This window comes from Geotrypetes seraphini, chromosome 9 (genome assembly GCF_902459505.1).
Source record: "Geotrypetes seraphini chromosome 9, aGeoSer1.1, whole genome shotgun sequence".
Classification (NCBI taxonomy): Eukaryota; Metazoa; Chordata; class Amphibia; order Gymnophiona; family Dermophiidae; genus Geotrypetes; species Geotrypetes seraphini.
The window spans coordinates 14,492,530-14,517,576 of NC_047092.1; the positions used below are offsets into that span (position 1 = coordinate 14,492,530).

At 43.6% G+C, this 25,047-nt stretch overlaps 1 protein-coding gene across 1 annotated transcript in view; it reads left to right on the forward strand.

The window, feature by feature from the left end:
• Positions 1 to 23,467, forward strand: part of EXOC4 (exocyst complex component 4) — a 622,023-nt gene extending 598,556 nt beyond the window's left edge. The window contains exon 18 of the mRNA XM_033958806.1: positions 21,065 to 23,467. Within this exon, the coding sequence (XP_033814697.1) occupies positions 21,065 to 21,302 (238 nt within the window). The 3' untranslated portion in view covers positions 21,303 to 23,467. The remainder of the gene's footprint in view (positions 1 to 21,064) is intronic.
• The last annotated feature ends 1,580 nt before the right edge of the window (positions 23,468 to 25,047 follow it).

The following is a 25,047-nucleotide window of genomic DNA, read 5'->3' on the forward strand; positions in this document are numbered from 1 at the left end:
ATAGTTAAGCTCTGGAACGCATTGCCAGAAGTTGTGGTAAGAGTGGATAGCGTAGCTGGTTTTAAGAAAGGTTTGGACAAGTTCCTGGAGGAAAAGTTCATAATCTGTTATTGAGAAAGATATGAGGGAAGCCACTGCTTGCCCTGGATTGGTAGCATGGAATATTGCTGCTCCTTGGGTTTTGGCCAGGTACATGCTGGATTGGCCAGCATGAGAACGGGCTACTGGGCTTAATGGACCATTGGTCTGACCCAGTAAGGCGATTCTTATATTCACATAACTTGAAACTAATTTCTTACCTGTTAAACGTTACTCAGTCCACAGTCCTGCTAATAGTGACCTTGAGAAATATAATTAAGCAATTCTTTACTAAACAAACTATAACTTGTTATGGTAGAGAATCTTTTGGAAATCTATTTTAGGAAGTGCATTAGAGCAGAAACTGATTGTTACTTTGTGATTTTAAAATGCCTCCCTCAGTGCATTTAAGTGAGATCGCCATGTGAAGCCACTCTGTAAATTCCCTGGTACCATCTTCAAATCTTGAATTAAAATTTCCATGCTCAGTTACTGCAGAGTGAAAATGCAGTGCAAAGCTCAAAATGTGTTCTTTCTCTGACTGATGTTATCCCAAAATGAACTAACATTGTGCTGTGCAGGAAGAGTGTAGTAGATGCTTTGTGGTCTGTAGAAAAGGTGATTTCAATCATCAGTCTATGCACATAGAATAACATGATTCTTTGTAGATTGTGATACCTTTGAATCAATAGAAGAATATCCTAAAATTTTGATGTATATCGCCTTTTGAGACCATACAACACATTGCAGAATTCAATATGACAGTAGCTCTTAGCGCATACTTGTCTTACTTTTTCACTGGCCTCAAGGAACTTCAGATGGAAATAGTAAAGAGTGAGGGAGAAAGAACTGCCAGCAATGACAGGGCTTTCTATGTGCTCCATTAATTTTAGTATCCACTGGAGGATTTGGATTTAGCTCATGCCTTTAGTAGTATCTCTTGGCAAGTTACATTCATGTAGAGTAGATTTTTTTTCCTGTTTCCGGAGGGCTTCTTAACAATCTAAATTTGTACAAGGGTTAAGAGGCTTGCCCTTGACCACATGGCGAGTCAGGGGGGATTTGAACTCTGACTTCTCTGGTCATCAGCCTGCAGTTCTAATCATTAGGCCAGGAGTGGGCAACCTTTATACAGAGAGGGCTGCACGAATGTCAGTACTACCCCTAGAGCAGTGGTCTCAAACTCGCAGCCCAGGGGCCACATGCGGCCCGCCAAGAACTATTTTCAGGCCCTCAGTATGTTTATCATAATCACAAAAATAAAATAAAAGTTTCTTGATCAACTGTCTCTTTAGCTATAAATTACAATATTATTACTAAGACTTAGCCAAAAGGAAAGAGTTTTACCTCATGCAAAATTGTCATTTCTTTGATAAGACATTAACTGTTTTTTTTCTTAGGCCCTACCTACAAATCCAAAATGTGGCCCTGCAAAGGGTTTGAGTTTGAGACCACTGCCCTAGATTTGTACGTACTTGGAGGGCCTCGGAAAAAATAGTTAATGTCTTATTAAAGAAATGACAATTTTGCATGAGGTAAAACTCTTTTCTTTTGGCTAAGTCTTAATAATAATATTGTAATTTATAGCTAAAGAGACAGATGATCAAGAAACTGTTTTATTTTACTTTTGTGATTATGATAAACATACAGAGGACCTTAAAATAGTACCTGGCGGGCCGCATGTGGACCCCAGGCCGCGAGTTTGAGATCACTGCCCTAGAGGGTCCACAACATTATGTAATGTTGGAACCAGAAATGCTCAGAGCTCTAAAGACCACCTGTGATAAATAAATAAGTAAAATTTTATCTAAAAATGATAAAAACAAACTACTAGAGTAGCTATTCTGAAATACAGTACTCCCCCAAAATTTGCAGGGGTTCCGTTCCAGGAACACCCACAAATTTCAAAAACCGCAAATGTGGTTTTGCACCTGTCAAAAGGCAGGAGAGAGCAGCTGGGTCACTGGCAGGTGCAGAAAATCATTTGCGGTATTCTCCGACCGCCTCTTCCTGTTATTAAAGTCGGGCTACATCAATCAGGAGCTGCTTTGACGCGCAGCTCCTGATTGGTGTAGCTTGACTTTAGTACAGGAAGAGGCGGTCGGAGCATACCGCGAAATTTGTGGAGGAACACTGTATTTATAAAATACAGTATTTAACAGTACAAAAACTCTGTTTAATGGCCTCTTCTGGGTATACTTAACGTGACCATACGTCCCGTTTTGAATGGGACCATCCCATTTTTAGGTAGCCTGTCCGTTTGTCCCTAAGCACAGCTTTGGGACACCGAAATGTCCCGTTTTCAGGGACCCTCTGAAGAAACAAGTACTGTAGCGAATTCAGCTCCCCTCCTCCCCCCAAGTACCTTTTTTTAATCCCGGTGGCTGTGTCCTATCCTGATATCTTGCAGCAGAGCGGCACGAGACCTGATGGCAGCCATTCAGTGAGTGACGCGGGACCAGGCAGGCGTGCCTGCCTTGTGCGTCACTCTGCCGGAAGGCAGGACAGGAGGCAGCCAGGGGTGGGGGAGTCCTGTCCCATTTTGAGGAAAAAAAATAAATGGTCACGTTAGGCATACCTCTCATGGTCTTTTGGGGGCTACATAAAATTCATTGGTGGCCCACAGGTTGCCCACCCCTGCGTTAAGCTGCTCTTTCACACCATTACCCAAGGAGCAGTTTTAAGGTACATAAGCATCCAACAGCAGATCCAGCAGCACCCAAGTTTATCACACACATTTGTTAGGTTTTGATATTCTGCCTTTCTGTGGTAACCCAGTGTTTTTCAACCTTTTGACACCTATGGACCGGCAGAAATAAAAGAATTATTCTGTGGACCGGCGGTTGAAGAACACGGGGCTAAGTCGTGGGCCAGACCCCGCCCATCTCTACCCAATCACCACCCCAGACCCCGCCCCATAATAGTACTAATTGTAACACTATTTTTTCCATTCATTTTTCACAGATACACGATATAATCTTATTAACAACACATAATGGTTAACCACAAAATTAAACTATATAAAGCACACTGACATCAGATGTAAATTCTCAAAATTGACATAATTCAATCACTAAATTCAAAAATAAAATCATTCCCCCCTATCTTTGTTGTCTCCCTCCCTCCATGCTATGCCTTACCTTCTGGCCTGTACCCGCCTGGCCATTTTATGCCGCCCCCAGTATTTTCTTCAGACCGGCTCCCTCTTCCTCACTGATGCAGTGCACAAAGCTGTGGGCAGCGGCTCCTTGCGTGTCCTGTGCCTCATTTGGAAGTCTTCGGTTCAGGCGCAGGATGCCCGTAGGAGCCACTGCCCGTGGCTTTGTGCACTGAATCAGTGAGGAAGAGGGAGCTGGCTCGAAGATAACACCGCATCGATCGCACCATGGACCGGCAGTTGAAGAACTCTGTTTTGGGCCTCATGCACGTGCTGGCCCTGTGGACCGGCAGGAAATTTCTGTGGACCGGCACCAGTCCACGGACCGGTGGTTGAAGAACACTGGTATAACCAAAGTGGTTTACATGCAGGTACTTTCTCTGTCCCTAGTGGGCTCAAAATCTTAGTGTCTAAAATAATATGAGCAGGTCCGCTATGTGATGGAAAGAATATTTGTGCTGACATCCAGATGTTACTTCTTATGCAAGAATGCACAGAATCGAATTGGTGTAAAGAAAAATGTCCTTAATTCATGGGAGTTCTGGAGGGCACCTTAGTACAGAAATATGCAAGCCCAAATTTCTAGGTTGCATTAACCTGAAAACTTCATTTTCCATCTGCCATTTCAAGGGGGAGGAGGCAGAGGGGAGATTTTCTCCTGCAGGCCTTTGTGATGTCTGCGATAAACTGTTAACATTCTTGGGGGCTAATGTTGGCTCTGAAATGATTTTGCTGAGCATTCGGTGCCTCCCGAGCAAACAATTTGTGTCATTATCCCCGGGCAAGAGTGGGAGAAAAAAGCAGAAGGTGCTTCATTGACTTTTCGCACTTGCCAGGCTGTACATTAAAAAGAGAAATCGATACGTAGAACTTTTCACAGCATGTAGGAAGCAAGCAGCACGCTGTCCTTTCTCCAAGACCAGCGTGCTTCTTAAAATCGCTGACTAAATGGTATTTAGTTGGTTTGATGAGTTGGGTTTTGTTCTGAAATTTCAATGCTCAGCTGCCGGAACACTTTTATTGACTATTTAGCCGCATCATGACAGATTTTGCTCGAATTAATTACCAGCAAGTTGGTAGCTTATCCCTTAGTTGGCAGCGTTTTGTTCATTTGCACTTTTGTGGCGTAATAACAGATTCAACTGTTCATGAAAAGTATCTGAAGTAATTATCGTCATCTCCTAGTCAATCCTTTTAAACCTGGCTTCCTCCTCCTGTTTGATAGACGGGTACATTTCTAGTCGCTGGGACATTGCTGTCAGGAGGAGTTCAATGGCACTGTTTTTGTCATTTTGTATCACGTATTCTGCGAATAACACTTTTTTGTGTGTGCTGTGAGTCCCGCGTGGTTCTCGCTGTGTGTCAGTAGGTGTTACGCTATTGCAGCTACATAAACTCGGGTACAAAGAGGTGATGTGACTTCCCCAAGGTGACCTAGCCCGGATTCGATCTAGGTCACAGCAAGTTAAGGTGATTTGCTCAAATCTCACTGGGATCCAGGGATTTCAACTAACAGAGCTTTTAGGGAATGGAATGAAAGATCTTTCAACCTAACCAAGGCCATAAGGCACTTCAAAGCAGCCTTCTTATCTTCCTCCTTTTCCAGTCTTAACTGTTTCCACTTCCCCAATCTATCTCTGACCCTCCCTCCTTCTAGTCCTCTTCCAGACCACTTTCCCCTCTATTAAGAGGCTTGCCAAATGACTTTACCTCCCCTTTTCCCAGATTAAATGATAAACCACCTTGCTATATACTGTGAACGATTGGCAGTATCTCAAGAGGCAAATTCATAAAAAAATTAAATGATCCATCAGTTATGGAGTGTTTCAGAGGCAGGGTCAGATTTGGACTGGAAACTATAGTAACATAGTAGATGACGGCAGATAAAGACCCGAATGGTCCATCCAGTCTGCCCAACCTGATTCAATTTAAATTTTTTTTTTTTAATTTTTCTTCTTAGCTATTTCTGGGCAAGAATCCAAAACTTTACCCGGTACTGTGCTTGGGTTCCAACTGCCGAAATCTCTGTTAAGACTTACTCCAGCCCAACTACACCCTCCCAGCCATTGAAGCCCTCCCCTGCCCATCCTCCACCAAACGGCCATACACAGACACAGACCGTGCAAGTCTGCCCAGTACTGGTCTTAATTCAATATTTAATCTTATTTTCCGATTCTAGATCCTCTGTGTTCATCCCACGCTTCTTTGAACTCAGTCACAGTTTTACTCTCCACCACCTCTCTCGGGAGCGCATTCCAGGCATCCACTACCCTCTCCGTAAAGTAGAATTTCCTAACATTGCCCTTGAATCTACCACCCCTCAACCTCAAATTATGTCCTCTGGTTTTACCATTTTCCTTTCTCTGGAAAAGATTTTGTTCTACGTTAATACCCTTCAAGTATTTGAACGTCTGAATCATATCTCCCCTGTCTCTCCTTTCCTCTAGGGTATACATATTCAGGGCTTCCAGTCTCTCCTCATACGTCTTCTGGCGCAAGCCTCCTATCATTTTCGTCGCCCTCCTCTGGACCGCCTCAAGTCTTCTTACGTCTTTCGCCAGATACGGTCTCCAAAACTGAACACAATACTCCAAGTGGGGCCTCACCAATGACCTGTACAGGGGCATCAACACCTTCTTCCTTCTACTGACTACGCCTGTCTTTATACAGCCCAGCATCCTTCTGGCAGCAGCCACTGCCTTGTCACACTGTTTTTTCGCCTTTAGATCTTCGGATACTATCACCCCAAGGTCCCTCTCCCCGTCCGTGCATATCAGCTTCTCTCCTCCCAGCATATACGGTTCCTTCCTATTATTAATCCCCAAATGCATTACTCTGCATTTCTTTGCATTGAATTTTAGTTGCCAGGCATTAGACCATTCCTCTAACTTTTGCAGATCCTTTTTCATATTTTCCACTCCCTCTTCGGTGTCTACTCTGTTAGAAATCTTGGTATCATCTGCAAAAAGGCACACTTTTCCTTCTAACCCTTCAGCAATGTCACTCACATACATATTGAACAGGATTGGCCCCAGCATCGAACCCTGAGGGACTCCACTAGTCACCTTTCCTTCCATCGAGCGACTTCCATTAACCACCACCCTCTGGCGTCTGTCCGACAGCCAGTTTCTGACCCAGTTCACCACTTTGGGTCCTAACTTCAGCCCTTCAAGTTTGTTCAACAGCCTCCTATGAGGAACTGTATCAAAGGCTTTGCTGAAATCCAAGTAAATTACATCTAGCATATGTCCTCGATCCAGCTCTCTGGTCACCCAATCAAAAAATTCAATCAGGTTCGTTTGGCACGATTTACCTTTTGTAAAGCCATGTTGCCTCTGATCCTGTAACCCATTAGATTCAAGGAAGTACACTATCCTTTCTTTCAGCAACACTTCCATTATTATTCCAACAACTGAAGTGAGGCTCACCGGCCTGTAGTTTCCTGCTTCATCCCTGTGACCACTTTTATGAATAGGGACCACATCCGCTCTCCTCCAATCCCCAGGAATCACTCCCGTCTCCAGAGATTTGTTGAACAAGTCTTTAATAGGACTCGCCAGAACCTCTCTGAGCTCCCTTAGTATCCTGGGATGGATCCCGTCAGGTCCCATCGCTTTGTCCACCTTCAGTTTTTCAAGTTGCTCAGAAACACTCTCCTCCGTGAACGGCACAGAATCTACTCCATTTTCTCGTGTAACTTTGCCAGACAATCTCGGTCCTTCTCCAGGATTTTCTTCTGTGAACACAGAACAGAAGTATTTGTTTAGTACATTTGCTTTCTCCTCATCACTCTCCACATATTTGTTCCCAGCATCTTTTAGCCTAGCAATTCCATTTTTTATCTTCCTCCTTTCACTAATATATCTGAAAAAAATTTTATCTCCCTTTTTTACATTTTTAGCCATTTGTTCTTCCGCCTGTGCCTTCGCCAAACGTATCTCTCTCTTGGTTTCTTTCAGTTTCACCCTGTAGTCCTTTCTGCTCTCCTCTTCATGGGGTTTTTTATATTTCATGAACGCCAACTCTTTCGCCTTTATTTTCTCAGCCACTAGGTTGGAGAACCATATCGGCTTCCTTTTTCTCTTGTTTTTATTGATTTTCTTCACATAAAGGTCCGTAGCCATTTTTATCGCTCCTTTCAGCTTAGACCACTGTCTTTCCACTTCTCTTATGTCCTCCCATCCTATCAGCTCTTTCTTCAAGTACTTTCCCATTGCATTAAAGTCCGTACGTTTGAAATCTAGGACTTTAAGTATCGTGCAGCCGCTCTCCACTTTAGCCGTTATATCAAACCAAACCGTTTGATGATCGCTACTACCCAGGTGAGCACCCACTCGAGCATTAGAGATACTCTCTCCATTTGTGAGGACCAGATCCAATATCGCTTTTTCCCTTGTGGGTTCCGTCACCATTTGTCTGAGCAGAGCCTCTTGAAAGGCATCCACAATCTCCCTACTTCTTTCCAATTCCGCAGACGGAACATTCCAGTCCGCATCCGGCAGGTTGAAATCTCCCAACAGCAGAACCTCCTCTTTCCTTCCAAACTTTTGGATATCCACAATCAGATCCTTATCAATTTGCTGCGATTGAGTCGGAGGTCTGTAGACTACACCCACGTAGATAGAAGTTCCATCTTCTCTTTTCAGAGCAATCCATATCGCTTCTTCCTCTCCCCAGGTCCTTTGCATTTCGGTCGCTTGGATATTGATCTTTACATAGAGAGCTACTCCTCCACCTTTATGACCATCTCTGTCCTTCCTAAAAAGATTATATCCCGGTATGTTTGCATCCCATCCATGTGATTCACTGAACCATGTCTCTGTGATAGCGACAATATCTAGATCTGCCTCTAACATCAGGGCTTGCAGATCATGAACTTTGTTGCTTAGACTGCGAGCATTTGTGGTCATCGCTTTCCAGCTATTTTTCAGCGATAATCTCCTTTTTCGTATGGATTTTTGTGTCGTTTCACTTTCCTTTGCAATACTAAGAAATGAATTGCTGATATTGCTTATGTTGCAGCCTTTACTACTATCACATCTTTTCTTTTGCCGGGGGTGGTCTCTATAATTGTCCTTCGTACATACACCACCCTGTCCTTCGTACGTACATATCCCTGTCTTGAGCTCCCACTGCTACTTCTCTCGCTCATATTTCCGAAGTTGCTTCATATAGATGGCCGTGGATACAAGAAGAAACCATCTGGAGGAAGTGGCAGAGGTCATAATGTTAGCATGGTTTCGTGGGGCACAGCGGTTAGAGCCACATCCTCAGCACCCTGAGGTTGTGGGTTCAAATCCCATGCTGCTGCTGTGACCCTGGGCAAGTGTACATTAGATAGAGTGTGAGCCCACCAAGACAGAAAGGGAAAATGCTTGGAATACCTGTATGTAAACCGCTTTGAGTGTGTCTGTATAACCACAAGAAGGTGGTATACAAGTCCCAGTCCCATTTCCTGATGTCATAATGCCTCATTCCACCAATAAGAGCCAACCTCATCAGTGATGTCACAGTGGCTTCATTGTTCTCTACTTGGCTCCCTTCTGATATTATTGGCGGAAAGGTGTGGTGCAGTGGTTAGAGCCACAGCCTCAGCACCCTGAGGTTGTGGGTTCAAACCCGTGCTGCTCATTGTGACCCTGGCAAGTCACTTAATCCCCCATTGCCCCAGGTACATTAGATAGAGTGTGAGCCTGCCGGGACAGATAGGGAAAAATGCCTGAATGTGCACCACTTAGGTAATAAGTGGTTTATAAATAAATCATAAAACCTGAAAATCCCTCAATAAAGAGGAATGTGGAGGGCTTGAAATCAGCCAGGATCTACGGTATGCAGCAGGGACAGTTTTAGTGCTGTTATCTCAGATTTTGCTTTGGGAGACATCCCCGAACACAGAGCCTGGGGCTGGAACAGCCGTTCAGTCCCGTGCTGCTACATAATAAGAACATAAGAATTGCCGCTGCTGCGTCAGACCAGTGGTTCATCGTGCCCAGCACACGGCGGCAGCCCTTAGGTCAAAGTGCCCTATTTGATCTGTGTGTCCGAGATGCTGACAGTTACTATCTGTTTTCAGATACTGTACTGCACTTTGACAATAACAGGATTAAAGTTTCCAAATTATATTATGACTGTATGTTTTAACAAAATGCAGCAATTACGGTAGGTATGATTCAGGGCCCCAAAGTTTGCAATAGCCCTATTGCTGAGTTTGTGCCAGGAGGATGCTGAAGACATACCTTTTCCCCTTGTAACTTACTTGAGATGCATCTTTTTTCAGTCTTAAGAACCTCGTTGTGACCGCAATTGATTATTCTGCAACTCTTTTGTAAACCGCAATGATTCCTAGCTCAAATTTTCAAGATATAAGAAACCATATGGTAAGTGACTCCCAATTATCCTTCTGTCCAAGCATTGCACTCTGAGCTTTACAAAAGCAAAGTGAGGCAGCTCCAAACAGATTTTCTGTTTCAGCCTGTGCAATAGGTCTCAATACTAGGAAAAGGGAGGCGGGCTCACCCGATGCTTGGGTACCCTGTACAGACGGTTCCATGATCCTCTCCTAATGATTTATTTTATGTTGACCTATGGTCATTTTGTCTCACCATAAACTTTAGTTTATCAGATTTTACTCCAAGATTCCACCCCTTCCTTCTCCGGCACCTGCACAGCTAACCAGGCAAAGTTAAGACTGCCTTCTGTGTGGTCCTATTTATCTGGTTAGCTCTCTGGGCACCAGCACTGAATATTGCCAATGCCTATATCACAGACCACCCTGGCAGCAATCAGAGGTACTGGCATAGTGCAAGGGGTGCGTACCAACCTGGGTGCCGAATCAGTGGGGGCACTAGCATCTCTCCGCCCTGCAACGTTCGCGCCATCCCCACCCAGCCTGCACCTCTGTCTTTTCTTCGCTAGCACAAGCAACTTCTGCATGTTGCTCGCGCCAGCCTGTTTCCCTTCTGTCTCACTTCCGGGCCAGGGAGTGACATCAGAGGGAATCCAACGCGGGCATGAGGCACAGGCTGGAGAAAAGCCACTCATTTGTTGAAGATTTAGAGGTACAGGGAGGGAGAGCACAAGTGTGGAATGGGGGGCCACATGGAGAGGGGGTGCCTCCTAACCTTGCTATGCCACTGATCAGTGTCATTGTACAATTAATTCTGCAGAATATGAGCGGACAGCTCATTGATCGGCGTATAAGCAAGCAGGAGCCTCTCCTGTCCATTTAAACGAAAACTTAGCTTTGTATACCGGGTCTTCAGCCGAAAAGGAGCTCGATTCAGTTAACAGATATCTTAACCCAACCCTTCCCCCTCCTCCTAGATAAATTCTCCCCCAAAACCTCCACTTAAATAATCTCTTCCTCCCCAAAACACCAACCAAGTATTCAGATCCCTGAAATGTAACGTAATCTTATTTGTACTCTAACTGTAATCTATTTGTTATATCACACAGTAACATACAGTCAATTTAATATCCAATTTGCAAGTTCTTCCAGAATTAATCCAGGTACCTCTCCTCCCTTGTAACTAAAAAAAAAAATAAAAAAACTGTTGTAACTTCACTGGAAATGTCCAGTTAGCTCTTTTGTAATCCGCCTTGAACTGCAAGGTATAGGCAGAATAGAAGTCCCTAATGTAATGTAACGTTAACTAAAAAAATACTTTAAATATTAATATGACTGGTTTCCAATGTGTTTGGCAAATAAAATAGTTTTTAAAGATTTACGAAAAAGTTGAAAAGGACCAAGACCCCTTAAAATAAGAGGAAGTTCATTCCATAGTTGAGAAAATTTGAAAACCAAGGATTGACTGAAATTCTTGACTCCTTTCACTGAAGTAAGGGAGCGATTGAATTGTTGGGTGCCTCTTGCATAGTTGAATCTGTAAGCATTCCATAATAAAGCGGGATGAAGATACCATATAAAATTTTAAAAGCAATCCATGCACATTTATAGTGAATCCTGAGATAGACCAGAAACCAATGAAGGTTTAAAAGCAAAGGAGACACATGGTCAAACCCCTTTGAAAATCCAGCCCAATAACTCCTTTCTCAGTCTGGGAATTAATTCTAGTGTGAATGGAACGAGGGACATTTGCTTTACCCAAGTACATTTTGGACCAGATTCTGGACACGGCGCCTGCGTAGTGGGCACCTACCATGTGTGAATCACTGGTAGGCGCCGTGTCCAGAACATAAGAATTGCCGCTGCTGGTTCAGACCAGTGGTCCATCCTGCCCAGCAGTCCGCTCACGCGGCGGCCCTCTTGTCTTGAATCCCTGGAGGGTGTTTTCCCCTATGACAGACTCTGGAAGAGCGTTCCAGTTTTCCACCACTCTCTGGGTGAAGAAGAACTTCCTTATGTTCGTACGGAATCTATCCACTTTCAATTTTAGAGAGTGCCCTCTCATTCTCCCTACCTTGGAGAGTGTGAACAGTCTGTCTTTATCTAAGTCTATTCCCTTCAGTATCTTGAATGTTTCAATCATGTCCCCTCTCAATCTCCTTTTTTTGAAGGAGAAGAGGTCCAGTTTCTCTAATCTTTCACTGTATGGCAGCCCCTCCAACCCCTTAACCATCTTAGTCGCTCTTCTCTGGACTCTTTCGAGTAGCACCATGTCCTTCTTCATGTACGGTGACCAGAGCTGGACGCAGTACTCCAGGTGAGGGCGCACCATGGCCCGGTACAGCAGCATGATAACCTTCTCCAATCTGTTCGTGATCCCCTTCTTTATTATTCCTAGCATTCTGTTTGCTCTTTTCGCCGCCGCCGCTTATTGCACGGACAGATTCAGCGACTTGTTGATCAGAACTCCCAAGTCCCTTTCCTGGGAGGTTTCTCCAAGTACTGCCCCAGACATCCTGTATTTGTGTGCATGAGATTTTTGTTACCAGCATGCATCACTTTACACTTGTCCACAGTGAACCTCATCTGCCATGTTGCAGCCTATTCCTCGAGCCTGATTATGTCACGTTGTATGTCGCAATCCCCCTGCGTCTTCACTACTCTGAATAACTTCGTATCGTCTGCAAATTTTATCACCTCGCTTGTCGTACCTATGTCCAGATCGTTTATGAAGATGTTGAAGAGCACGGGTCCAAGCACCAAGCCCTGTGGCACCCTGCTGGTGACACTTCCAGTCCGAGTATTGTCCATTTACCCCCACTCTCTGTTTCCTATGCTCCAACCAGTTTTTAATCCATGTAAGTATGTCACCCTCTATTCCATGGCTTGCAATTTTCCGAAGTAGTCCATGGAAGTATTTCACCCTCTATTCCATGGCTTGCAATTTTCCCAAGTAGTCATGCATACGGAACCTTGTCGAACGCCTTCTGAAAGTCCAGATATACAATGTCGACCGGTTTGCCCTTGTCTATCTGCCTATTCACTCCCTTGAAGAAGTGCAGCAAGTTTGTCAAACAAGATCTGCCTTTGCTGAAACCGTGCTGGCTGGTCCTCATCAGACCGTGTCCGTCAAGGTGATCAATGATGCGGTCCTTTTATCAGCGCCTCTACCATCTTTCCTGGTACCGAGGTCAGACTCACCGGTCTGTAGTTTTGCATCTGTTTTTTGTACAGACACCTTAAATGTAAGCCAGCGTTTTACAGGCCTACATTTAAGGTGACTGACTCGTGGTGACAGAAGTGCCTAGGCACGCCTACAAACACCTAAGGCCACTTCTGGAATAAGCCATGCCTACGCCAGCCTTAGGCATCTATAGACATGCCTAGACGCCTCCGTCCACAAACAAATGATGCTTTCATTGTAGGCGTTCGCCACATTTTTTTTTTAAGTACATCCCAATTGGTCCAATAGACGGCAGTAGGATGCCTACAATTGGGACACCGTTTTGAGAATCAAGACCTTAAGAACATAAGAATTGTCATACTGGGACAGACCGAAGGTCCATCAAGCCCATTATCCTGTTTCCAACAGTGGCCAACCCAGGTCCCAAGTACCTGGCAGAAACCCAAAGAGTAGCAACATTCCAGAGCTCAGATTGTGATGTCATAATGCCTCATTCCACCAATTCCTAAGAGCCAACCTCACCAATAATGTCACAATGGCTTGATTGTCCTATACTTGGCTCACTTTAAGAATATAAGAGCTGATGTACGAGGACAGACCAAAGGTCCATCAAGCCCAGTATCCTGTTTCCAATAGTGGCCAACCCAGGGCCCAAGTACCTAGCTAGATCCCAAGTAGTAACATCTTCTTGTTCATTCAGTCCATGTGGGCCCAGAACAGAGGTTGACAAGGAATGCAGGCCAACAAAACAGCTTCCAAATATATCCTTTAGCTGGTTGCAAATTACAAATTTTTGAGTGAGGAGTGGGAAACCCCCCCCCAGAGAAAATAGTACATCGTTGATTTAATCAAATCATTAGCATATCTAACAGGGGGCGACCTGCCAAGTGTATATTGCATAGTAGCAGGTGCATCACAGCTGATTGACACCATTGAACTTTTATTGTGCTGTGAAGCGTGTTCCAGCTGTAGGATTTCCACGAGGCACACTCACACATATACAGTACACAGTGCAATAGAGAATTGTCTGGTTGGCATGTGGCCCACAGGGTCTACTTAAAACTCTATGAAAACACACAAGCCTGGCTGTATGTGATGAGCCTGGGTAGATCAGATTACAGATTTATTCATCTCGATGTACCACCTCCCTACAAAATCAAAATACACAACAGAAAAGAACTCCTTAATACAGATAGAAAAGCATAAAACCAGCAAAAATACCCTACTAACCCACAATTAAAATATCTGTGTCCCCTCCAAGCCAGTTCATTCAGTTTTCAATACCGTTTTCCCAGGGGAGCTTGGAATGGTTTACATTAATTTATTCAAGTACTCAAGCATTTTTCCCTGTCTGTGGAAACAAAACAGAAAAGGCATGCTCCAAAAACTATGATTTAAGCAACTTCTTAAAACAGACTATGGGCTCCTTTTATGAAGGCGTGTTAGGGCCTTAATGCGTGGAATAGCACACGCGCTAGCCTCTACTGCCTCCTCTTGAGCAGGCAGTAGTTTTTCGGCTAGCACTTGCTAATCCGGTGCGTTTGTTAAAAATGCTAGCGCACCTTCGTAAAAGGAGCCCTAAGGACCGCTTCTCCTGTAATTTCGCAGGAAGGGCGTTTCAAAAAAGCAGGGCCTGAAAACAATTTTTGCTTTTGTTGTTACCAAACTAGTAGAACCAATAATTGAAACCAAAAGCAAGCCTCGTGTAGCACCATCACTGTAGCTAACCCAATATAGCAGAGGCGTAAGCAGGATTCAATTTTGGGGAAGCCCAGGGATGGACTGGGGAAGAGGCAATGCATTAGCTCTCTCTGCTTCCACACACACACACACACCCCCCCCCATTAATGATTTTACCTTTGCTGGCAGGGATGCCTAATCAACAGCAGAACCAGTGGGGAGTGGGATAGACTATGTCAGCCTTGGGGTAGACAATCTTTATTTATACAAATCAACTTGCAATTATAATACATATAAATGCACATGAAAAAGTCCTGTTTGTAGAATAATATAATCAATAGAAACATAGAAATAGACGGCAGATAAGGGCCAGGGCCCATCTAGTCTGCCCACCCTAATGACCCTCCCCTACCTTTCTCTGTGAATAGATCCCATGTGCCGATCCCATTTGGCCTTAAAATCAGGCACGCTGCTGGCCTCAATCACCTGTAGTGGAAGACTATTCCAGCGATCAACCACTCTTTCAGTGAAAAAGAATTTCCTGGTGTCACCTCGTAGTTTCCCGCCCCTGATTTTCCACGGATGCCCTCTTGTTGTCGTGGGACCCTTGAAAAAGAAGATATCTTCCTCCGCCTCGATGCGGCCCGTAAGATACTTGAACGTCTCGATCATGTCTCCCCTCTCTCTGCGCTCCTCAAGCGAGTATAGCTGTAATTTGTCAAGCCGTTCTTCATATGGAAGATCCTTGAGTCCCGAGACCATCCGGGTGGCCATTCTCTGCCTTACATGGTCTGTGTTTCGGCCTCCGAATGGAGGCCTGCCTCAGGGTTGCGATTTATAGGTCTGCCTACTAGATGTCACTTCAGTGTTGGGAATACACACTTTAAAAATGAAACGTCTGCCCAGATCAAACCAGCTATGTCACTCAATTGTCTTATTTGGTCATACCATCAGAAGAGAGAGATCAGTGGAGAAGGACATCATTTATTGAATCATATTCATGTCATTCTCTTCTCAGTTGGGCTGAGAACTTTCCAGCACCCCCTCATATGTAGTATAGTATCTTATTTCTTCTGCATACCCCCAAGATGCGTTGACGGTCCATTGCATCTTAAATAAAGTGAAGAATGATGCTGAGTGCTCGATCACCCCAATGGTGTAAATCTATCTATTTTTGCTGACATTTTCAGTTGTTGAGTCTTTGGCTCTGCAGATGATTTCATGTCCACCTGATTTACACATGAGAGGAGGGGAAAAACCCATCACTTACCAGTCATTATAAATTAGCATGCCAAAAGTATCCATATATGTGTGTTCGCAGATATCCATATATGAATGACGTCGTCATTCTGCAAATGTCTGTGGCTGTTGGGAACGCACAGGCATTAAAAACTGATTTATAATCCAGTTAAGTCATTTATTTCTGATATATTTAAAAGATATTTTCTTTTGTAATAATTTACACACTCAAGAGCCATTTAAATGCAACATGTAAATTGAATTTAATTTTTTGATAGAGAAATTGCACTTATCAGCTGGAGCCATTAAATTTAGTATCTCATATAAGCTTTCCAGCTCACTTGGTTATAATTTCACTACTCTTTATCTATAGAAATTTAATTAGCCTTGATATCATCAGTATATTATAGAACTAATTAAAGATATAGATAAGTGCTGAGGGGGCTTATTTAATACCCTATAAAGTTCACTTTGTGAAATGAGAAATGCTGCCCCTTTGTTCATTTGGTAAGTCTTTGAACCTAAGTATCATTGCTTTGGTTTTTCAAAACCTGAATACCCAGCGCTTAATGGACTTATTAATTTTTTTTAAAAGCCTTTTTTGGGGGTTGTCCTTTCTTTATCTTGGAATGAATTTTTTTTTTTTTTATTTAAATAACTATTTTGTCTGCCGCTTCTCTGATAGGGCTCCTCTGGCTGTATCTGCAATCCTTTTAAACACCGCATCACAATTAGTACATTTTTACAGGTTTGTTCTGGGATAGGTGATATTGCAATAAACATTACTGTTGAATTTAATAATGAAAATGTTATGACGGAAGGGGGTCTAAAGGCAAGAAATATCATTTAGAGCAGGGGAGTGGGGACAAAGCTGAAAGTTAGCCTAAGCATCAAATACCATTGTGTTGACCCTGCTATGCTTCTCCCACCCCTTCCTCAGGGATTGGCGATTTCTTTTACAACATCCTTCCTCCCCAGGACCTGATGGGAATTGAAGACCCTTCTGCTGTCTCCTCACCCCCCCCCCCCCCCGCCCCAGTTAGGGTCAGAGGTAGAGGTTTGCACGGGAATGAGGATCACGGAAATCCCAGGGGTCCCGTGGGAATCCCCCCTAACCCAAGGGACTCCCAGGGGACCCCCCTCTGGCCCACGGGACTCCCACAGGGACCCCCCCTCTAGCCAACGGGGACTCCCACGGGGATGGAAGGCTTTGGAAGCAGTATTCATCCATATAATATAATGGACATGTCAGCCTTAGTAAAAGAGGGGGTTTATAAGTTAATTACCTGAACAGAAAACAAAAAAAAGAGTTCCACCAAAGAGATTCCACAAGGAAAACAGCAGCGCAAACACAAAAGAAACTGTGAAATTGATGATCCTGTCAGAAGTAATTATTGCTTTTTATGGGGACAGGCGGGGATGGAGGTAATTCCTTGTGGGGACGGAGAGGATCCTGGCGGGGACGGAGAGGATCCTGGCGGAGACGGGCAGGGATGGGTGGGATTTCTGTCCCCACACAACTCTCTAGTCAGAGGCTCCTGCCTTTTCCCTCCTTAAAAATTTGCTTCCACCAAGAGAGCAAATCAAGTGAATTTTTAAAACCCCAACCTTACCATATTCGTATGCAAGTTTCGATAGCAATTAAGGAAACTAGGCTTCAGGAAAAGTTCATATCTTCTTGTTATATTCATCTAACTTAATCAGAAGAACTGAGATGGTCAATCAGTCCTGGAACAAATCACTTGTCCACTGATGATGACCTGAACATTTTTCATTATTATTCATTCAAGAGAGAATCAGACAGCTACTGCATTGCTTTCAGGCAAATAATTTTCTTGGAATGTATTCACCATTAAATCTCTTGCTTCCTCTATGCTGACCTTACCTATAGCTAATCACAGAAGCATTTGTAGGAGTTAAAGAACTAACATGATGATTAAAGACTTAAATGAAATATCAAAGAACAAGAGACTTAATTCTGCTCACTTTTTCAGCTCTCAATGTTTGATACCATCATGAAATTACTGTGAAGCCCAAAGTATGTCTTATTAATATTTATAACTACTTCCCTGGTTAAAGGAAGGAAAGTTGTGTAGAATAAACAATAGACTTAACTCGTTCACTAGGTAAATTATTTTGGTTCACAAATGAGTTGTTCTAATTACATTAACAAAACATAAAAAAATCAACTTCTAGACCGCATAACCATGAAGATCTATGCGGTTTACAAAAGATTACCGTACATTAACTTACAACCGAGCGATCACCAAGGAATTTAATTACCCCAAAAGCTAGAAAATAAGTAAGTTTTCAGACGCCTTCTAAATTCCAGATATGAGAAGGACATAAGAAATAATTATTTTAATTCTTTGTTCCAACTGGCAGCTTGGCGTGGGCAGTGTACGTCTGTGCGATTTTTCCTAATGTTTGTGAACAACCATTTTCTTATTCATAGAAAAAGTTGTGGAGGATGCAAATTTAAAGACAATTAGACTGTTTTCAGTCCAGTTCTTTATCTGTGCATTTGAAAACCATTGGACCCCTGAGGAAGGCGTGTTCGCCGAAACACTGACTGTGTAGGGTTCGGTTGGACTATTACAATTGTAGTTTTATGTTTTTATGTGTTTTGAGTGCATAATAAATCGTTTTCAGAACATCAGTATCCACAGCTTTTTGTTTTCATCGTTAGCCTGATATGAAAGCATGCGTTCATGGAATCTTTTGAACTTACAACCCTTCACCGATGGATAAACAAGAAAAAGCATGAGCTTTACGTGAATGTTTTTGAGTAGCAAAGGAAAATGAATTAATCAAATAAGATGGAACTTGACCCGACAAGACTTATTACTACAAATTACCACTCGTCATATCCTGTTGTGTGGGAAAAAATAATCTAATTAAAAGCTAAATTAATCTGGTTTATTTTTAGAATAGATAGCTGACTCGTTCTCAAACCCACCTAGTCAGAACAATGAAAGAACAGGATGATCAAAATGCGCAATAAATAGAAATTTTTTAAAAAAGGAAAATAAGGTTCTATCTTTTTAATGGAGTAACAATGCATTTTTTGATTTAGCATTTAAATTAATCATGAATAGAGGATATTATCCCAGGACAAGCAGGCATGATATTCTCACATGTGGGTGACGTCATCTACGGAGCCCCGATGCGGAAGCATTTTCAAGCAAACTTGATTGAAGATTTAAGTTTGCTCTGCTGTTCCACGCATGCGTGCCTTCCTGCTCCACTAGGGGGTGCATCCCCTCGTGGTCTCCAGTTCAAAATTTTCCGCGAGCCTAGAAGCCGTGTTTTTCAGGCTCTGCCCCAACTGCCTTCTAGCACCGCGATTTTTTCTTGTTTTTTCACGATTAAGTCGCTGTGCGCGAATTCTTTACCTTTTTACTTGATTCCTGCTTCATTTTCAACGACCCGGAGGCTTCCGGGTCCCCGTGGCCGCGTGGCTAATCGAGCCGCGGCTACTTTCGATTTAATGTCCCGGCCTTTGACCGGCTTTAAAAAGTGCACCCGGTGCGAGCGGCTTCTTTCTCTCACAGATCCGCATCGCCGGTGCATCCTCTGTCTGGGGGCGGCTCATCCAACCGACTCCTGCCCCCAGTGCGCTATTTTCCAAAACCGGGCCCTCCGCCGAAGAAAAGCCCGCATGGCGGATCTCTTCACCCCGGACCAACCCTCGGCCTCGAGGTCGGCCCCGGCCTCGGCCCCGGCCTTGACCTCGGCCCCGGATACCTCGGCATCGCCTCGAGACTCGACCTGTAATGATGTGGTAGGAGAACAACTGCTAACTTTAATAAGCTCGCTTATTCCGGTTGCTTTTTCTTAACAAAACAGCAAAATAAATACTTCAACAAAATAAGCATATGTATTTTTAAACTAAGTATTTTAGTTATAAATATCATCATATAAAATAAATCCTAAAATGTTGGGTGATGCAGCTAATTAAAGGGGTTCTTTTATGAGAGTGAGGTAAAACTTTTGTAGTTACAGCACATTAATAACAATATATAATATATATAAATTGTAAGTCCTTTGCATAAACTGATAGGGGCATTCCCAGTGTTCTTCAATGCAAGGCCCGGGGACCAATTCGGCCGCTGGAGACCTCTGGGGCAGCCTCTTGGCCTCTCTAACTAAGCTCATGACACAAAGAGGAAAGTGGATGGGAGGAAAAGCCAAGTGCTTGAAAGAGAAAACATTTCTCAGTAGATGAAGAGAATGTATTTGGAAACTCCGACCTCCTTCAATATTGATTGGGTAAATGTCACATCAGGACTTGCTAAGAAGGTAAAGTTTCTAGATTAATTAAATGATTGCTTCATGAAGTAATTAGTTGAGGAACCCACAACAGCAGGAGCTGTTTTAAATATTTTCCTTAATGGGACACAGGATTTGGCATGAGACCTTAGCCACTTGGCAATAATGTTCAAATATGACTTAATAACTGGACAGCAGGAAAAACAACAAAGGTGATTGAATGGGGTTCAGTCTCGTATATTGAACAGAAAGTCCAAAAGTCTGGAATAGCCTACCACTATATACTGTGTACGTGAGGCCCCTCCATATGACAACTTCAGGAAAATGTTAAGACGGAAAGGGGAGATATGATAGATACGTTTAAATACCTATGTAATGTAAATGCGCATGAATCGAGTCTCTTTCATTTGAAAGAAAACTCTGCAATGAGAGAGCATAGGATGAAGTTAAGAGGTGATAGGCTCAGGAGTAATTTGAGGAAATACTTTTTTACAGAAAGGGTGGTAGATGCGTGGAACAGTCTCCCAGAAGAGGTGGTGGAGACAGAGACTGTGTCTGAATTCAAGAGGGCCTGGGATAGGCATGTGGGATCTCTCGGAGAGAGAAAGAGATAATGGTTACTGTGGATGGGCAGATTAGATGGGCCATTTGGCCTTTATCTGCCATCATGTTTCTATCTCTTTTCCTTGTAACTGTCTACCGCTATCCTTTAATATTCTCTAGAATCTTATTGTAATTGTAATGACTGATCTCAAATCTTATAATTAACCACAATGAATAGTGATAGGCTATTCCAGACTTTGGGACCCTGGAATTCAAAGGTAAATTCATTTGACCCCTCTTTCTACCTTTTTTTAAATATGTGGAATACATCTTGTCTGGGCTTCCAAGATAGTATTTTCAAATAATGCCCTTGCATGATGCAAACTCTTAATCTTTGCAGCTGTTCCTTCCTCATTTTATTAGTTTCCCTTTTGAAAGTTAAATGCTAGTGCAATAGATACCCTTAGTGTTGCAGCACAAAGCCTGTGAGAAAGTCAGTTGGACCATCAGACAGTGTTATCATGCCTGGTTACTGCAGTTCATTTATTTCTGTCTTTCTTTGCAGGCAGTACTACGAGATGCTGTATAACACTGCAGATGAACTCCTAAACCTTGTGGTGGATCAGGGAGTGAAATACACGGAGCTAGAGTACATCAATGCCTTGAGCTTGCTGCATCGTAGCCAGACTGGCGTCGGGGACCAGACCACTCAGAACATGAGGTTGCAGCGGCTGAAGGAGATCATCTGCGAGCAGGCGGCTATTAAACAGGCCACCAAAGACAAGAAGATAACTACTGTGTGATCAAGCCGTGGACCAGTAACACCAAGCAATGAGCTCATCATGCTTGCAAGTTGCCATGGTGTATAACTAGTCCTTAGAGTGGAACTGATTCAAAGCTGTTTTAATTATGCCATGGAAACTGAGGGGAGTGAGAAGTTAATGCTGTCTCCCCTATTCTTTTTGGGGTTTTTTTTTTTAATGATCTCAAGATCAAAACTCCTGCTAATGAATTACCTGGGCTCTAACAAAATAGCAGACAGCTGGCTGCAACATCTTATGCAAGCAGAGGGGCCTTGAGGACTTATGTGGCAGAGGCCGTTCTGCCAGCTGGATGCAGAAGATGCCATGACTGGCTGCCTGCCATTTTTCTATAACCCATTTATTCATTTGTGGTGAGCTGAATTCATTTCTCACACACCCCCTCCCTCACCCCAGCTTCATGTTCACAGAAGGCACTACTGGTTTGAGAGGTTATGAAATCTTGAATGCCCTACACCAAAACCAGCCCCGTTGGGGTTTCTATTAAAAATATATATATAAAAGAAGGGTTTTCAGTGCAAAATGACCCGTCATGCCCCAGGGCCCGTACCAGCTCAGAGGTGCCACTAAAGGGATGTTACAGTATTAGTAAAAATAGGATTTACTTCCAAAAAATCAAAACGAGTTTAATTAAAGGGCTCCCAGGTCATCCCTGCTCTTGTTGTTTTTTGTTAAGGAAAAGCAGGGCACATTTTGGCAACAAGACCTCATTAAAGCAGCAGCCAAGCGCGCTGCCTCTGTTGAGCTGCTCAGCAGGGGGGGGCACCGATCACCGTTAACACAAGATCGTATCTAAAACAGGACGACAACGCGTATTGAAAATGTTTTATTATTAAGCACATGAATGCTGATCCCAGCAGTGGCTTCAGAAGATATAATTGCCTTTATGTTAATCATAAAATATCTGGTCCCTTCACAGGTCTTAATACCTAATTGCTAGTCTCTATAGCTCTATACATCATTCTAAAGAAAAGGCTGACTTTTTTTTTTTTTATTTTGTTAACGTTATTGCTTCCATTTCTCTCTCAGGCTTCTGATTTCTCTGACTGCCAGGGCTCCTGCTGGGTCTTAATAGAGAAATTTGCAGAGCGCTGTCTGATTGGACTCAGCAGGGCTCCGAAAACTGCCAAGCGACGGGACAAAGAGTCTGGAAAACCTTAAGGACAAGTTTACTTTTGACTCCTCCACCGCACATATAACACTCGGAAATCATTTCATTTCATTCAATACTTTATAATTAACATAAAATGCCTGCAGCTAAGCCCTTTACTTGTGTCTGGAATGGCCTGAATGGTTTTATTAACTACAGCCCTTTTTGTTTGAAGCCCACTTGACCCCGGATTCTATCTAGGCCGACCAAATTTGGGCACGGAGCCCAGATGCGCGTCAGCTTAGTCAGTTGGGTGCAAACAACTAATTACAGACATTAATTTGGATTTGTGTGCTATTCCTTAACACTGCGTGCCCAAAGTGTCTCATGTTTAATCCAAAAAGGGGGCACGGGTGGGTCAGGGGTTTCCCAAAACCATTAGATGCAGCGTTGCAGAATACCGGGTTGCACCAGGTTTCAGCAGGTGAAAATCCATTCTAAGGCTTTCCAATAAAGGACGCTAAGCCTCGAGCACGCGTAACGCAGACTTTACCCCACGCCTAAATTTGAGCATCCTTGATGTATACACATTTCAGTTGCACCCAGTGGCGTAGCAAGGGAGGGTGCCCCCCCCCCCACTCTTTCCCACTGCTTGGGCATCACCTCAACTCTTCCCTGCCACTTGAGCACCCTCCCACCCACCCCCATCCCCGCATACCTCTTGAAATGCTAACCGACGCGAGTAGCATCTTCCACCCACTGCGAATGCTGGCGTCGGCTCCTGACATCACGCCCTGGTCCTGTGACCAGGAAGTAACTTTTTTATGGAGCCGATGCTGGCGCAAGCAGCGAGTAGAAGATGTATACTGTAGGGAGGATCGGCCCCTCCTTACTATGCCACTGGCTGCAACTAGACAGAATTTGCATGCCCTAATTATTACCTTATAAAATATTTTGTTTCTTTTTTGCACAAAATCAGCTGCACTTTAGCAGCATCTGATTCGTAACGCAATACAGCTTTAAAGAGCAAATTACACCCCCACCACAACCATCACAGCAACCCTTTGGTTGGTTGTACTAAGTCGTAGGTGTCGGAATGAGGAGAGGCCATGTGGATTGTAGCCCCACCAAACTTTTTCTGACAGCTGCCGCCACCTCCTGCCTACAAAGTCATGGGAGCTCATCTTTCGTCTGCAGCTGCTCTGCTAATCTGGCTCTGTCTGTTGGCACCATATGCTTGTGAAAAATTAGAGCTTTCTGATTTTAACAAGCACGCAGAGCTAGTGGCCACGAAAAGCAGAGCAGTGGTGGTGAAAATGCAGGGGATTTAAAGGTGCTGGGAGATGGGGGCATCGCGAAAAAGGGGGCTCAGAAATAAAACAGGGTCTGCAGATAGGGGTTGGAGAAGAGGACTGTGGGTAATTTGAGCAGGAGATGGGAGGAGGCAGCCAGGGGCTGATGGGACAAGGACAGATACTGGAGATTGGAGGGTGGGAGAAGCAAGGCCAAATGCAGAGAAAGATGAAGGGTGGGGCTGGAGCCAACTCAAACCAAAAGACATTCGGTGGCTCCCGTTAATTGTTCAACATGCACCTCCAAAACGACTCTGAGCAAAGTAAGCTATAGCAACAGCCCCATAATATGCATTTTATTTTCTAACTGTAGAATGGACCCTTGAGTGAAGACGCTTTTCTCTGTGGAATACGTGCTCTAAGTAGAACCACGGATGCAAGGCACATGAAAAGTGGCAGAGTCTCGCTGTGTTTGCTCCCTTGGAAGAAACGCTGCCCAATAATACTGCGCGTCACCTTTCTCGTTCTTATTGCTCCTTAAGAGTTTCATGAAGTGGAAAATGCCTTCTGCGCGTGTAAATGATAGACATATTGGGCTGTTCTTACTATTCACTGCTTCTGCATTTCTCTACCATTAGCAGCCAGTTCTTAAAAGCACAATGTCATACAAGTCTCTGGGGCATCTCATGGAAGGTCACCCAGGTAACTGTGCACAGCACCCAAGAGACTGGATAGTGATCTTGTGAAAAGAAGGCAGCAGCGCCCGTCTTCCCTTCTTTTTAACCATTAAACTGACTGTCATATGGTTGAACCTTTACCATCCAAAACCACACAAGCAAAATGAGAAAAATCAATCAATAACAACACCACTCTCAAAATCTTCCAGCACAGAGAAATGCACAGAGCCCCTTGAAAAAAATATGTATCTTAAATGTTTGTGGGGTTATTAAAAATGCCCAGGTCTGGCACATTTACAGCTTTCCCTTGAAAAAATCACCTCGAGGTAGGAAAAAGCCGCCACCGACCAAACAACAAAATTGATGAAGAGGAGGTGGAGACTTTCACGGGGTAAAGTTAAATCATTGACATAAAAAACCTCCTCGATTGATATTTTAATAGGAAAAGCCTTGTGCAATGCAAACCTTTGGGTATTGAATAAAGCCACTATGAAAATGTTATTTTACAAACATTTTCTTATAATCACAATGGAGAATTACTCATCTGAAGTTAGAAGCCCACCACACACCGACGATGGCCAGCGTTTCGCCAATCATTAGCTGCCTCAGGATGTGAAGGTGATTAATCTATCACTGAAACTCCGCGTTGCAACATAAATAAATAAAAA